Raw genomic sequence first — 14809 nt, forward strand, 5'->3', positions numbered from 1 at the left:
AAACTTCTAAAAGGTTTGACAACTATTAAGAAGGCTGAAAGGCTTTAAAATATCGTTTAAATCAATAAAAATGTATTTCACGCTCGAATTGGTCCAATGAATGTGGCTTCAAAGACGTAAAAGACTTTACAAGTAGTTTGAAGCACTAATTGTACAAATGCATTCCGGGATCACTTTACAAAGTGCCCTGTTTATTTGTTTTCGTTTATCCACCAAAAATAAACACCTGTCGGAATTATTCTCATAACTCGAAACAATAATAATGCTCAAAGCAACGCAACAAAGCACGATTCAACGCGTGTTTGAGCAAACATTCTCACAAGCGCATTCTAAATCCGGGCTGTTGGTGGGCGTTTCCGCCGTTTATGATTGCAAAAACCCCACAAAATTCATGATGCTTAACAACGTTTTCCTTCGCCGGTGTTGTGGAGCATCGCGATGAAGCAATCGACATTTTGTTCTAGTCTTGGTGCGGTGCGGTCTGTACGAGAAGCTCCGAGACCGGTAACTGGAGCGTAACATTAATGTGACCGACCTACGATGTTGCCCCCGCCCTGTTTATTTGTTTAGGTTTACTTCATTTCGGCGGTGGATATTATGAATCGTTGTTTTTTGTGAAAAAAAAATCGATCGTGAGAAATATGAGTGTCTTGCGAAATATTGCTTTGCTCATTATGAAATGTCTTTTGATATTAGACATTCGCTTTCCTGCCTTCTGTTTGCAGATACGCTAAGCTTACAACCTTTCGTTAATCGGGTATCCGCAAGAAGCGAGAAAGGGAAACTAGCTATTATCGATTTCTAAGCCAACCGATGGCATAGATAAAAGTCAACAAGAACCCACCCCACCATAAGGCATCGGTCTGCCACACCTTCGTGCGCCGAGCTCACACACAAACCCCGTCGCGGATGAAGGTTATGCTCGCAAAACGGTCCAAGGACGTGCACGCGCTAGTCTTCTTCACCAACATCCTCATCATCGACGCTACTGCCGCCACACCTACACCGGGACGATCATAAAACAATCAATCAATAAATTAACCTTTTTCCGCAAACACACTATCATTACTGCGGTGTTAACCTTTCGCGCTATTTAGTGCTCCAATAAATCGATCGTAATCATCACTAGACCGTCACACAGCAAACGGTAACCGGGCAAAGTAGCACTAAATTGTTGCCCGTGGTGCATCGTGTGCAGAGGGTTTCATGCTGTCATTCGGCAACAATGTACGGTCGATATCGATCACATGCGGTGCCGTTTGAAGATGGCACCCCGGTGTGGTGGGTAATTATATTGGTGAACTCCTTATGCAGCGTGGAATGGAGGATTTGCGCTTCTTTAAGCTATGTATTGTTTAGTTTTTACGATAAAGTTCGTTATCTATGGAGGTATCGCACAGTTTTCGCCAAACACAACATATTATCTTCGAAATTAATCTTGCTAGTGATTATGTGATGCTACCGTTTACATCAAAACGTGTTCTAAAATTGTGCCATCCATTCGCAGTGGATCGAAACATTTGCACGAACATAATCTGTAAACAAGCAAACTGTCACCCATTAATGTCGCAAAGAACCATACGTTTGCGGCAAAGGAAACAAAGATGCCCGATTTCCGATCAAGTTGCAAACACCAGCTGTTTATCAGCCGTAAGCCAAACGAGTGGTTTAAGCATGTGCCGACGATTGATGAATCATCCCCATCATGCGCGTTCGGTATCGTTGTTGAACAGGAAGGCAGACACCGAAATAGCGCCCTTTCACGTGGTGCTTCTGTTCCGAAAATAACTCCTTTTTGCGTACACCACTAATAAATCAAACGTTTGTCAAATAAATAAGAGTGATTTAATTACGCACACTGCTCTGCTGTTGTCGTACTTATGTAGGGATACGTTTTTATTTCCTCAAATCGGTATGTGTGCGTGCAATTTCCAATCCATAAACGAAATGGATTGAGTTTCATTGTTTGCACCAAAAGTCTACACTTAAAATAATAACTGCAACTGTATGTTGTTCTCGTGGCGGTATGTATTATACTGCAGAATTAACACAACCATTATATTAAATGATCACCTCAGGTGAATCACATCAACCCATGTTTGTGGTTTAAACATGGTAGCAATTGAGTGTTTCGATCGGATCACTGGCGGATGAAGCTATTAATGTTGCTCTTTGTTTATATGCTGCTCGTGTGAACCAAAAGCTGGCTGCCAGCCCGGCGTGGGAAGTTGACAGGACATCCGAGTGTTGAAACAAATCGGATGTTTATTCTAGTCGTATTGTGAGGCTGGTGTAAGATATGGCGATACGGATAAGGTACGGACTTCAGACGAAAGCGCAATTGGTTACATAAGATTTAACATATTACAACTAAGCAAAGTAAAGGAAGATTCTAGAAGAATTTTTTTTCTACTAACTACAGAAACAACATAATTACAACATACTTTCAGGCGTGAAAAACTCAAAGCAAAAATTTTAAGAAGTAACGTTGTGCTAAATTTGAGGTAACTATTTGTGATAACTTTTGCGATACGTTGGTTTAGTAGAATTTGTATTATATTAATTATATTGTATTGCTAAAGCCGAGAAGGACGGCTTAATATATGGCAAAAAGCCGTCATAATTGTAACTAAATAAATAAAAAAAAAACATGTAAATCATTTTATTTAATAAAGTATTAATAGCTTTTTTTTCAACAACAGAGTTTGTTTAAAAATGTCTATAATAAATCCTTTTTGAATACGCATACCATGATTTTAGAACATAACAAACGACAAGCATCACAACATTTACGTCACGCACTGTTCGAATTATTCGCCTGAAAGTATGCAATTTGTGCTGCTTGTGGTAATGTCGACTTTTAGCACAACACATCGCGCTTGAAGCGAAAAACGAGGAAAACAAGAAACGCACTTACCTTCATTGATCGTTTCTAGATGATCTCCAGTTTCCACAATAGGCTCCTTCCGTACCAGCGGATCCTGGAAGATGAGCACCATGGACCGTTCGTTTGGTACCGTGTCGAAACAGAACGTCATCATATGCTCCGCTGAGAAGCGCTCATCTGTAAAGCGATGGTAGGCCAACAATGATTATTCACCGTTGGCGTAACGCTCCCTGACGTCCTTCACTTACCTTGGCACGCCAAGTCTAGATCTCCCTTTTGGAATTGTACTTCCTTTTCGGTTATGGCACATGTGTGAAATTGCACGGACGCGATCAGCTCCTTCTCGTAGGACGCCATGTTGTTATTTGGTATGATCTGGTAGCAGCGCACCAGGATGTCACCGCGCAACCGTAGCGGATGCTTGATCTCATAGATGAAGTGCCGCGTGGTCAGCGGTATGACGTAGATGTCGGACGTAAACAGGCACCGGACGCCTTCGAAGATTTTGATGAAACTGCGCCACTCGCTGTTGACGGTTATGGCACGATAGTGCAAGCATGGCGGCGATTCGACCCGTATCGCTTTCAGGAAGAAGGAGGACGAATTCAACTTGATCACACCCGACAGCAGCCCGGAGAAATATTGAATGTATCTGGTGGCAAAAGATGCGGCCAAAGCCAAATGGCAAATGGTTAGCATATTTGGTGTTGTTTCGTTGTTTCGACGCCGTGACGGTCGGCGACTAGATTCGTTACCTTTTGTGGGAAGGAATGCGCAGCGGACCGGTAACCGATTCCAGAAACTTTTGCATCGAGTAGATGTCCAAATCCAACCAGGTGGGTGTTTTACGGCCATTATCCGTGCCGCCGGGCGAAAGGAAATTTTTCGACTGGCCACTAGTCTGCGGAATGTTCGAGCCGCAGATTTTTTGATACTGCAGGTACGCTGCGACCGCTGTCCCGAGCCGATGTTTATCTTCCCTGTTAGGATGGAATGGACGAACAATACGAAAACGTTAATAAGAGTCATCACCCGATGCGGTGGAAATCCCACCGACGGTGGGATTGGGGCCTTCTGATGCTATGCTTTCAAGAACGGGAAACGAAAAATGCAATTCATGTAGCAAACTTCTGCCTCCTTTTCGTCATTCCCGCACAACAAAGTGCAACAAAGCGAACAAAACTGCACATGGTACGCTTTCAGGCGTGTTATAAATTTTGACACGTCAATTTGCAATACATTTCATCCTTGCGCGTCCCGTCGCAGTTTGCAAAGATCGCATTGAAAAGATCGTTATTAGGATAATTATTATTTACTGATAATGAAAGTTCGCAGCGTGACCCATTCACGCGAAACGCATCATTATGAAATCGATTTAGCGCTGGAAAGAAATCGGAAAACGATGCACCATAAAGACGGCTAATAACTATCAACATCCCGAACGTTGCTCGCATACTGCGATTGGAGCGCTTAAAGAGCGTTCGCTGACAAGTGAAAACCAAAACTTGAAAAACGGTTTCCTGTTGTGTTATTAAACGTGGCTTGACTTTTGTGGCGCAGGCGAGGCGAGGTGGCTTTCTTTAAGACCAGTGTAAATTAAAACGTTCTGCAACTGTTTTGGTTGAGAATGGATGCACAAATTACACAGTGCTTTCGACGGGACACGGTGAAGTTTAATGTGCTATTTCCTGTTCATATTTCGTTACACTTTAACACGATTCATGAGAGCTTGAAGTATTTTCGCAGTGGATTTTTGGTGCATACTCTTCACGACTGCTCGTCGTTGGTTTGTTTTTTTGGAGTAGCGATCATGAAGATAAGCGATAAATACGGTTAAAATTGACGGTCAGTAGAACACTGATTTACTTGACCTAATATTGTTACTCGTCGATCACCGTGTTGCTTGGCTAGAGCAAGAACTTTTTAAGGATTCGATCATCATTGAATATAAACGGGTAGTTCAAACTAGTTTTTCTATTAGCGCTTTGAAGATTGAAGCCTTATCCATTGCAAGCTTTTCATACAAATGAGTAAGTCATATTAGCTTGCAAATGTGTGCTAATATTGTTTTGTCATTTAATATTTCAAGCCACTGCTCAATCAATTTCAAAACAATGCAACTTAATGCTTAATTAACCCAGGTTGAATACCATAAATCGCCAGTCCATATACATAAACAAACCGTTCGCCATTTACTTGATTTTTTTTATTGATACTGTCTTAAGACTTAAACTCTTTAACTAAAGATATGATGGACCGCAAATTAAAGTGTTTCGATTGCATACTTTTGGGCGTAGAGATCCTACCCCGTAGTAATCATGTTAATTAAACGGCAAATATTTTACACCAACTGTACATAAATGTAAATGTTAATTATTGTTGTAGTCAATGAACGAAACAGATAATTTAGAATCAAAATTAATTATATGTCTGCGACGTTTAACGAAATTCTGCCCAAAACTCCTATTATTATAGCATACAAGCACAAATTCCAACCCAAAATGTCTGCTTCCGACCGTTAATCATAACTCACGGTTCACTCGCATGTTTACTCCTCTCCCAAAAAAAAACTGCTGTTCCTCGGTTTTGCAACCCTTCGCACGATCACCACCATCGCCGAATCGTTTGAATATGATTATAAAAATCAAACGCCCATTTCCGCCCAACGTTCCGTGGTTTGACTGAACGGGAAACGTTTTATTTCACCAAATGTGTACAAAAATATACTGTTTTTTTTTAACTTCGCCTTGAAGGAGTGCAAAACATTACACTAGAGCCAACATCTGCACCAATCGAACCCAACGAGATGGGTTTTGTGTGCAGTAAGTTTCTTATCATCCGACGGAATAGTTTGCAGTGCCGGCGGAAAATTGATTGGTACCGCGCTAAAATTGCCTCCCAACATTCTGCCTTAAAATCTATGCTCATGAATTATGTATGCAAGATCGCAAACCGTTCGAGCATTGGCGAAAGTTTACTTGTGTGCGGCGAGGGGGGCAAACCACTGCGCTGTGTTGATTTGCCGTGTTTCGATCGATGAACATCGCACCACCGCAAGCGCCAGCTTTGTTTGCATGTTGCATACGTTTTTGGGTAAGCGTGTCTTCCGCACTGGCACCGCCGGCAGAAAAGACAAAACAAAAGGTAGCAACAAATTGCCGTGTTTCTTTACCGTTCGATGGACGGTTGACGCCGGATGACCAGAAGCCGTATTCGTGTGGCCGACTCAAAGCAATCCCTTCTGCGCCAAGATGGGGTTGATGATTGACCAGCACCAGCTCCCTCCGAATGTTAATATTCGGACACGGGCACGTTTTCCCGATTCGGAGATTTGATTATTGTTCCTGCAAATACCACCACACCGTCATCAGTGATCGTCATCACCATGATCGTCGGGCAACATTGAGGGGAATATGTACGCGATGTACGCATGAAGCGCCAGTTCGTGAGCCGGCATATCGATGCCGGCGCGGTATGTTTGACTTTTTCGCGTTCCATCCTACATCCAGGCGATGTGGGGGTTGGGTTTTTGCCAACGGGAGAAACACAAAACCGCTTGAAAAAGAAACAGATGTAAGCCAATAAGCCGCTATAATGCACCGCTCGGTGCATTTACAAGCACGGTACACGCATCAAGCACCCGAGCCGGGTGCTTTCGTGCTGGATCCTTTGGTGCGGCTTTTGAATTGGCAGTAAATATTCAAATATGACACTCCGGGCCATTTTATGCTAATGGTCGTTCGTGGTGTTTCTGGTTGATTTTGTGGCTTACATTGTTCCGGTGTACTGTAAACTTGTGACAAGTAAGTGGGTCGTCAGAAGCTTGTCCATCAATAATAGCGGGAAAGAGGAGAATATTTTACTAGCTTAAGTAAAATTCGATAATATCCCAATATCCCAACCAATCAATGATCACCACCAATCAATTTAACAAACCAATCAACGAGACAAAATTAATTCAACGTTACAGTTCAATTTAATAAGCACTTAAGATACTGAATGGTTATCCCAAAGCCAGCGTCCATAAACTAACTTCGTCTCGTCATTCTTATTCAAATTCAAACTGATAGATTATTTACCACGAACCCGCCGTTCGTTCCGGTTCCGCAGTTTGGCCACCAGTTTGGAAACCCTTTAAGCGGCTTTGAAGTTAAATTCCGGTGGCTTGGGTAAGCATTACCCGAAATGGATGGTTCTTGGCCGAAGGTTAAACCCTTTTAGACAACACCGAGGATGATAAGAAAAAAATAAATAGATAATATGATGTAAAGGGCAGCGCGGTCCTCGAACCGAACGATCACTGACTGTTTGTAGAGAAAACATATCAGAAGAGAGTTTCGTTCGTTCTTTCATTTCCCACTATTTTTTTTTTGTTGTCGAATGGTCGAACCAGTCCACAAAACCGATCACCGTAGTCTCGAAGGTGGTCCTTCTCAAGTGGACATGCCCCGAGATGCCTCTTTCACATCACCGTCACGCAATCGCTTTCCCATCGACGTGACGCACAGACGTGAGTGTAGGATTACCTTCCCCCTTGGTAACCACCAATACGATCACCTTTCAACTCTGCCGAACGGCTCGGGAACTTCATGTAGAGCTTCCCTTCTCTACCAAAGCGCACAGACTTGCTCACCTGTCCTGCAGAACGACGATCTTTTCCTTTCCACTTCCCAGCCAGGAATCGATGTATTTGCACAGCTCGCACAGTTTCTCCAGCGTGATGTTGACGAGACGCGACTCGAGATCGAGTATCCGGTAGTTCTGGAACAGGGAACGAGGCATAAAATTAGAAGCGGCACCAAACAAACGCGCGAGTCGCTCGGGACAGAGCTAAGGACAGCGTCTGTCCGGGTTGAGCGATTATTAAGCGCGAGTTCTGTTCTGTTTTCGATCGAGAAACCATCCACTGCGTTAACGCAACATATTAAGCAGCTTATCCCGCTTTGCTGTCAAGTGTCTTTCAAACAGAGCTCAAAAAAGCGAGCCTTAAGCCTGGTGGATGTATTTAATTCAATTAACCTCGTTTTCTGAGGCCGCTGATATTTCGGCAGGAAGTTAAATCTTATCCAGTACGGTAGTTACCTGCTTATACTTCTGTTCCAGCATGTTGATGAGTTCGCGCTCGTGCTCATCGGCGGGCGGCGTACCGTTAGTGGCGTGCGGCGACGACGACCCATTCTGAAGCTGCCGGGCCGGTAGGGTTGATGCGAGTATCCGCTCCGCTACGTAGTTTAGCCGTATCGACTTGGGCGACGGTACTTCCGCGATCCGTGTGACAGGGTACGAGTGCTGCTGCTGTGGCTGCCGATTGTAGTACGGTTGAAGCGAATAATTATGGTAATGGTTGTTATTTACATGGTTCAGGTTTGTGGTTGGCCTAGGCTGCTGCTGCTGCTGCTGCTGCTGTTGCGCGTTGATCGTATGCAGGGGAAGCTGAAAGAGGTAGCGCCAGGCGAAGATGAAGAAAACAGAACATTAAAAGAACAAGGTCAGAGCAGCGAAAATGCCAAATTATTTTCGTGGAATACGATATGCAAAGGGATTTTCTTGGCAGATGCTTTCGTCCCCAACACTGCAGACAACAAACGTGGCGCCCAAAGTTGGAACATGAAACGTTTTAGATAACGATCTTTATTCCCTTTTAGGGCGGTCGTCATCCATTCCAGCTTTACTGTTGTTATTGCCGTTGTCCGATTGCTGCGTTGTTGGACGCTTTTAGCTCGATCCTGTCCCTAAGACACAGATACCGTGACGCACCGATTTTTCTATTTAATAGATTTATGACCCACTCCATCATCATCATCTTCAGACGGGCGGTCAGATTGCTTTCCCGATCGTTCAACGGGATCCCATGGTCCGTCATAAAATGTCACGTGCACGCAGAATCGGTTGAGAGTTTTGAGAATCAGAATCGAAACTGTCCGTATCTTCATCTGCTGGGTCCGTGCTCAGATATATATCCGATTCCTAGCCGGTCCTTTTAAACGCCAATCATAAACTCGAAACACACATCTCGTACACTGCGGGTCGGGGTGTCGGTGTGCGTGCGATTTCTTGCTTAAATTGAGCATCTTGACCGATGCCCGTTAAGCGAAGCTCACACAGGAAAGTAGCAGCCATCAAACCTATGAACCGATTTGCTTGCCGATTATAGATTTGTAGCACAGAAAGCGGGAAGACATACAACAGATCATTACCCGGTGCCTAAGCCATGTCCGATGTTCGGCATGACCCCAAAATAATGATCGATTGTGCTTTGTGGTTTTGTGATCGGGGAGCAACTAACGCAACGATGATGCGTCGTTTCCCTTCAACCGATCTTCAGTGGCAACCGCCCGGTATGGAGTGCGCCGGCTCAAAAGCGAAAGGAAGCACACCGCAAGGAAATTGAAATGCAATTTAGAGTACAGACCGAAATTGAGGCGAATTTATTTGATCAAACAAAATTGCTAACATCCTGCTACCACGGTTTCTTGGACATCTTGGAGAGTTGGACGAGTCTCTCAGGAGTTCCCGGGCGCATCATTGTTAAGCGACCGTAGCCGTCAGTAGTGTTGATCTGCTGGCAGCAAAACGTTCGATTCCGAGGGCGGATGGCAATGTATGATAAATTAGGCGCTGCTTTAGGTGGGCATTTCGAGGCTACAGTGCTAATGAGCACGCTTGTGTTCTTCAAACAGCACCAGCAATGATTGGCTTCGCTGTGAGAACGCCAAGGGAAAGTTTATTACCCAAACGAGGTTCTCTTTAGAATGTTTTTCGATTCTCCACTACACGAAGAAGCGCGTGGTAAAGTAACGACCAGAGACTCATGGATAGCATTTACATTTTACGATACTTTGTTAAGCTTCCATAATTCAGCGGGCCTACGAGGAAGTCAGTTTTTATTTTGCGAGGAAGCATTTCGCAAGCAGCACTTGGGCTGTACTACACGGAACTATTTCATTACCATAATTTATTGCTGAAATGTGTGAAACGGTTACAGACCGATCATAAACCGACTCAAAGGTAAGTTGGGTAATAGAGGGCTGCTGGTTGGAAAGTCGTTTTAGGCAAATCGGCCCAGGTAACAAGCCTGCGCCGTTTACGATGTACAATAATATGAACGCTTTATTACACACAGCTTGTTATCTAACTCTGATGGGATTTTTTTTTTCTAAAGCATGAAATTTCCTTAACCTTAAACGGGGAAAGAAAATGAACAAGCAAATGGTAAACTAAATTCCTCCTGTTTCGTACGTATGTAAGAATAATTTGGACGGCCATGTTCGAGGTCAACGTCAGCAAGCACCTTGACATGTTTTCTCTTTGCAATTGTCCACGGCCTATCGGTCGGACGGTAGGCTCCCCCTGTCTGTATTTTGCAGTACGTTGAAAAGTGAAATCTCGTCTCAAACGTGATCAGCATCTCACAGCATGGCAAAAACAAACAACAGTGCCCGAAGTGCATCAGCATTAGTGGCACGAGTGCCCACGAGTGGTTGTGTCATTGCGGAATTGTACATGTAAATGACATGATGAAGGTACGTGATCGCAGCCGTATCCGCTTTTACTACGGACAATCGAAAATCGGTGACTGTTGTACGTTTAATCAGGGATGGGGAATTTCCAGTGGGGAAGCACTGCATCGAATGGGCCGCCATTTGTGAATAATTGTTTAATTAAGGATTTGTTGTTCTACATTGATTGTTTGGAATTTATGCACAAGCCCAATGGGAAATTATGCACAAGCTTTCGAAATCATTCTTGAACATCTACAACAATTACTTTCTTTACTCCGTAGTACAAATTATCCTCATGTTTATTTTCTGACAATAATCAATCACACGAAAGTAACAAAATAAACATAAAAACAAAGACAACTGTACCACAACTAAATAGTGCACATCCAACCGACATAGTCTATTGTAGTTAATGGTGGTAATTTAAAACGATACGAATCACATTGTCCACATGGGCAGGTAAGACGTGGTACGACGTGTGAAGCTAATCGCACCTCCATTAAGAACGATCTGCTAGCACATTAACGCGCGCGCCCATGATCAACTTGCTAGCGGCAACAGCTTACTAGAAACATCCAAATTAAATGCTATACCAAATGATGATCTGTATTTAATTGCAGCTTGACTCCCGTAGAGGAAACATCACTATCTGGCTGTGAAAACAGGCAGCGCTTTGATGTTTGCAATAATGTTAGGTCCATTCAAAGCACGACCGTAAGAAAAAGCTCTCCCATAAATTTCTCCACAAACTACTTACCGAATTGTATTTGTTGATTGCTTGCTGTTCCTCTTCTCGGCCATTTTTCTGTAATTAAAAAAAAGCATATATGCGTGGCTTTAATCTCGTGTGTCACACTTCACTGTCAGCAAATCCGAGCGTACACGACGCAATTAAGCTGATCATCCTGCACAAATTGATTAGAAATTATGTCAACCTGTTCTCGCAGCTTTTATGCAACGTATCTACTACCTAGCTTCACCGTAAAGTCGATCGTTCGCATGGGAAGAGTAGCAAAGGGCTATAATACAGGCACGATTACGTTCGATCGTGTCATAAAAGGTGCAAAGAAGAGCAAGGTAGAGATCGCGCTAATGAAGCTAAAGCGCACGGTTAATAATATGAAATAAAACTGCAATTGCTATGGCACATCGAATGGAGATGCTGATTGAGGATGCTGAATTGCCTGGGATGAGCAACGCGATGTTGCTCACAGGTCGGAAGAAGCATAATAAGCGGAAACGCAAAACGCAAATGAAACGGAATTTGCGTGACAAATCGTAATTTTTAATCGACTTTATGCTTCGGTGGCTGGAAAAGTCATGTATTTTACGTAACATAGGTATAGACAAATGACACAGTAAAAATAAAAAAACTGTAATACTCGGGATTAATAATTATTTTGCGTTCGATAGGAACTGTTCTGCCTCGGAAATGATCAATTTAAATGCTTTTCGCTTTAAAAACCGGTTCATTTGTGGCTTCTTACGCCTTTGATGTCTTACGCATTGATCGGCCCTTAAAAAGGGTTCAGAAATTCATTAAAAAACTCCAACCCTGCAGCTAGTTTATCCAATCAGAGTGTGATCTTCCTTTTGGTGAACGCATTTCCAAATCCGAACAAAATGTGCTTTTTACACTCGTGATTCACGCATGTGCTTAACGGTAATGAATGTCTCACTTAGTGGTTATGCTTCCTTTATGTGTGCATGCTTTGTAAAAGAACATCGCGACGTCTCCGCAATATTCTTTTGCCATGCTGTGCGATCTTAATGATTACTGGTGCCAAATGAATGCGCTAGCAGCGCAACGATTCGTTTACATTTTATTACTACCAGGAGTAACATAAAATGCAAAAATCCTGCAATTAGGTACAGCCAAAACGCCTTTGCACAGAGGGTATGTTGCATGTTTATGGTTTGGGGTATTAAAAAAAAGGAAACCCAACAGGATAAAAACCGAAAACAGCGGCACAAATGTTTGCGAACCAAAACATTGCCTAAAAAACCCGACACGCAAAACCGACTGACAGGTTTATTGATCCTTGCCCGATCATTGCAGCCAACTCAGTTCAGTTATCGAGCATTCGCATGCAGCAAGAGCTGAAATATGAAATTCTTCGGCCCGTACAGGTTTTGCATTGTTCAAAAGCTTGCGTTAAACTGCATAAGGCTGCGTACGTGTAAATGGTGAACTGTCTTTTTTTTGGAGAAAAAACCAAAGATCACTAGGTGCTTTTGCTACACAGTTGTTAACTTCAAAGTTGCCATGTTGCGAACACGATCGCAAAATATTCCGCCCACGAGCACTTGTGAACTTCGTGCATGCGGAATGTGGAATCGAATGTAATCTGTTGGTCCCGAAGGCTTGAGGGTACTTTTAGCGTTCAAAGTTAAAAAAAAAAACAACAACAAACCTGCAATCTCATTGGGTACGAAAACTGCATTTTTTCTGTTCATTCGTCCAAATTTATGCCTCGCCAGAAGACAGTGTGTCACACGCAATCTTTTGGAAGCGGGCGGAAATGGACGTAAGGTGGTCGAAATATCACACTTGCATAAATCTCGACAACCCGTTGCGGTGGTAAAGTTATAAATCAGCATCACCGCAGGGCATTTCCGTGCAGCTAGTGTATTATTTTTGTAAGCCAGGAAACGCGGAAATTGGTTGCGATGTTTCGGTTTAATAAAAGGCCTTCAAAGAAAACGATTGATATTGTTGTCATTAATCATTAACTTGAGCAGAAATGCGTTTAAAAAATATAAATACCGCAGTACAACCAAGAATGTGTGATTAAAAAAAGTCCAACTAAAGGCAAATTGTCCTCAATAGATGGCGCTACTGTTCTTCATATGAAATTAATTATTGCAATTCTTGAGTATTTTTATGTTAAAGATATGAAATATTTTTATAACAGGTTTTTTTTCGATTTAAATTCAATCTTTTCGATCACTCTGTCTTCTTGTATCTCTGAAACATGTGTCCAGGCAATATGGACATAAAGGCCTCATCAACACGAACGGATTTGGTTCAAAATCATAATAGAAATGAGCTAATTTTAAGTAAAGCTCATTGAGACAAACCTCACAGACAGATAAATGAAAACGAAACTGTTTCAATATTACAGTCTTTCTGGTTAAGGAATCTTTAATTTTTCGGGAACTCGGCAAAAGATATCATGAAGGTTTCTGATAACACTATAATAACGATCGTTTAAACAAAGCGCCATCTAGCGATGACTCTGAGTACCTAGAAAAATATAGTGTTTTATTCTTAAGAAGCGTTATGCATCCTCTCCGATAGATGAAACGTGTCTTTTGGTGAATGTTTTGCATAATTCGAGCAATCCGTATGTACTTTTTTTCCTCATTAACCGAACGGTCACGCATGACATCTTCCCCCAATGTCCATTCCGTTACAAATTTATCCTTAACCGCAAGTAAGTCAATTAGCTGGAATAAAACAATCTACAATGGTCAAGCGTTGGACCGTTTCGTGTCGTTGGGGAAAAAAGGGGACAAACATTGCTTTAGCAGGATCAGCGTACATTTTCCAGGAAAAAAGATGCATGCAGCACGGTGAACGCAATCCGATGCAGAAACGTCGCGACGGAACAGCGTGGAACCGTTGGATCTTTCGCCTCGTCGTAGTGATCATCGTACATTCCCTGCTCGGCTTGTCGTACCGCCGTGAACGAAAGCGTCAACACAAACGGAAACGTAAACACACGGTTACGGGACGAAACACGGCACCGTGTATGTGTGGGGCGGACGTATGTTCTTCGGTGTCCGGGTGGTGGCACTTTTCCACCCCGCCGTTCATTTATTTGCCGGTGCCGATTTTCGCTTGCTCAAGCCAAAGTTGATATGTTTCCATATTCACGATCGGCTGGAACCGGTGCTCCCGGAGGGTAAGATGTCGCTGTTCTTGCACTTTTGCACTAAACCCGGACGATGGGTGGAAGACGCGGAGGCAAGAGAAGTGTTATTGCTTGCCGCTCTAACTACTGCCCATAAATTATCGGTCTTTCCTTCACGCCAGCCGATGTCACTGGAATGAGTACGTGCCGGATCATCAATCCATTAGAGGGCTCCTGCTCCTGCCTGTCCCCTCGGGGGGTGGACCGATATCTTTGTGACGTTATGAGGACGATTGGGTTTATCGCTTATTTGCTTGTAAAAAAAAACAACACTATACAACACCGCTAAATCACTGGCTTAACGCAAAACGATTCGCTCTCTACTGCAAATATAGCACGGACATAGAACTCACGACACAATTTACAACACTCGCACATCAAAGGCACACACAAACGACTGGCTATAGCGAAACAGGCGACAACGAAAAAAAAAACGAAAATAAATAAATCTGTCTATTTCGATTAGTGAAGGTGTTGCTGGGTTTGGTATTACCCGCTTTGGC

General features: G+C 43.1%; 1 protein-coding gene across 1 annotated transcript in view; it reads right to left on the bottom strand.

Annotated features, from left to right (window-relative positions):
• LOC128719189 (uncharacterized) overlaps nucleotides 1-14809 on the bottom strand; it is a 115207-nt gene that overhangs the window by 34369 nt on the left and 66029 nt on the right. Inside the window, exons 3-8 of the mRNA XM_053812811.1 lie at nucleotides 11147-11194; nucleotides 7970-8320; nucleotides 7521-7648; nucleotides 3643-3867; nucleotides 3136-3539; nucleotides 2918-3064 (exon numbers count right to left, since the gene is read on the bottom strand). Of these exons, the coding sequence (XP_053668786.1) occupies nucleotides 2918-3064; nucleotides 3136-3539; nucleotides 3643-3867; nucleotides 7521-7648; nucleotides 7970-8320; nucleotides 11147-11194 (1303 nt within the window). The remainder of the gene's footprint in view (nucleotides 1-2917; nucleotides 3065-3135; nucleotides 3540-3642; nucleotides 3868-7520; nucleotides 7649-7969; nucleotides 8321-11146; nucleotides 11195-14809) is intronic.

The sequence above is a fragment of the Anopheles marshallii genome, chromosome 2 (genome assembly GCF_943734725.1).
Source record: "Anopheles marshallii chromosome 2, idAnoMarsDA_429_01, whole genome shotgun sequence".
NCBI lineage: Eukaryota > Metazoa > Arthropoda > Insecta > Diptera > Culicidae > Anopheles > Anopheles marshallii.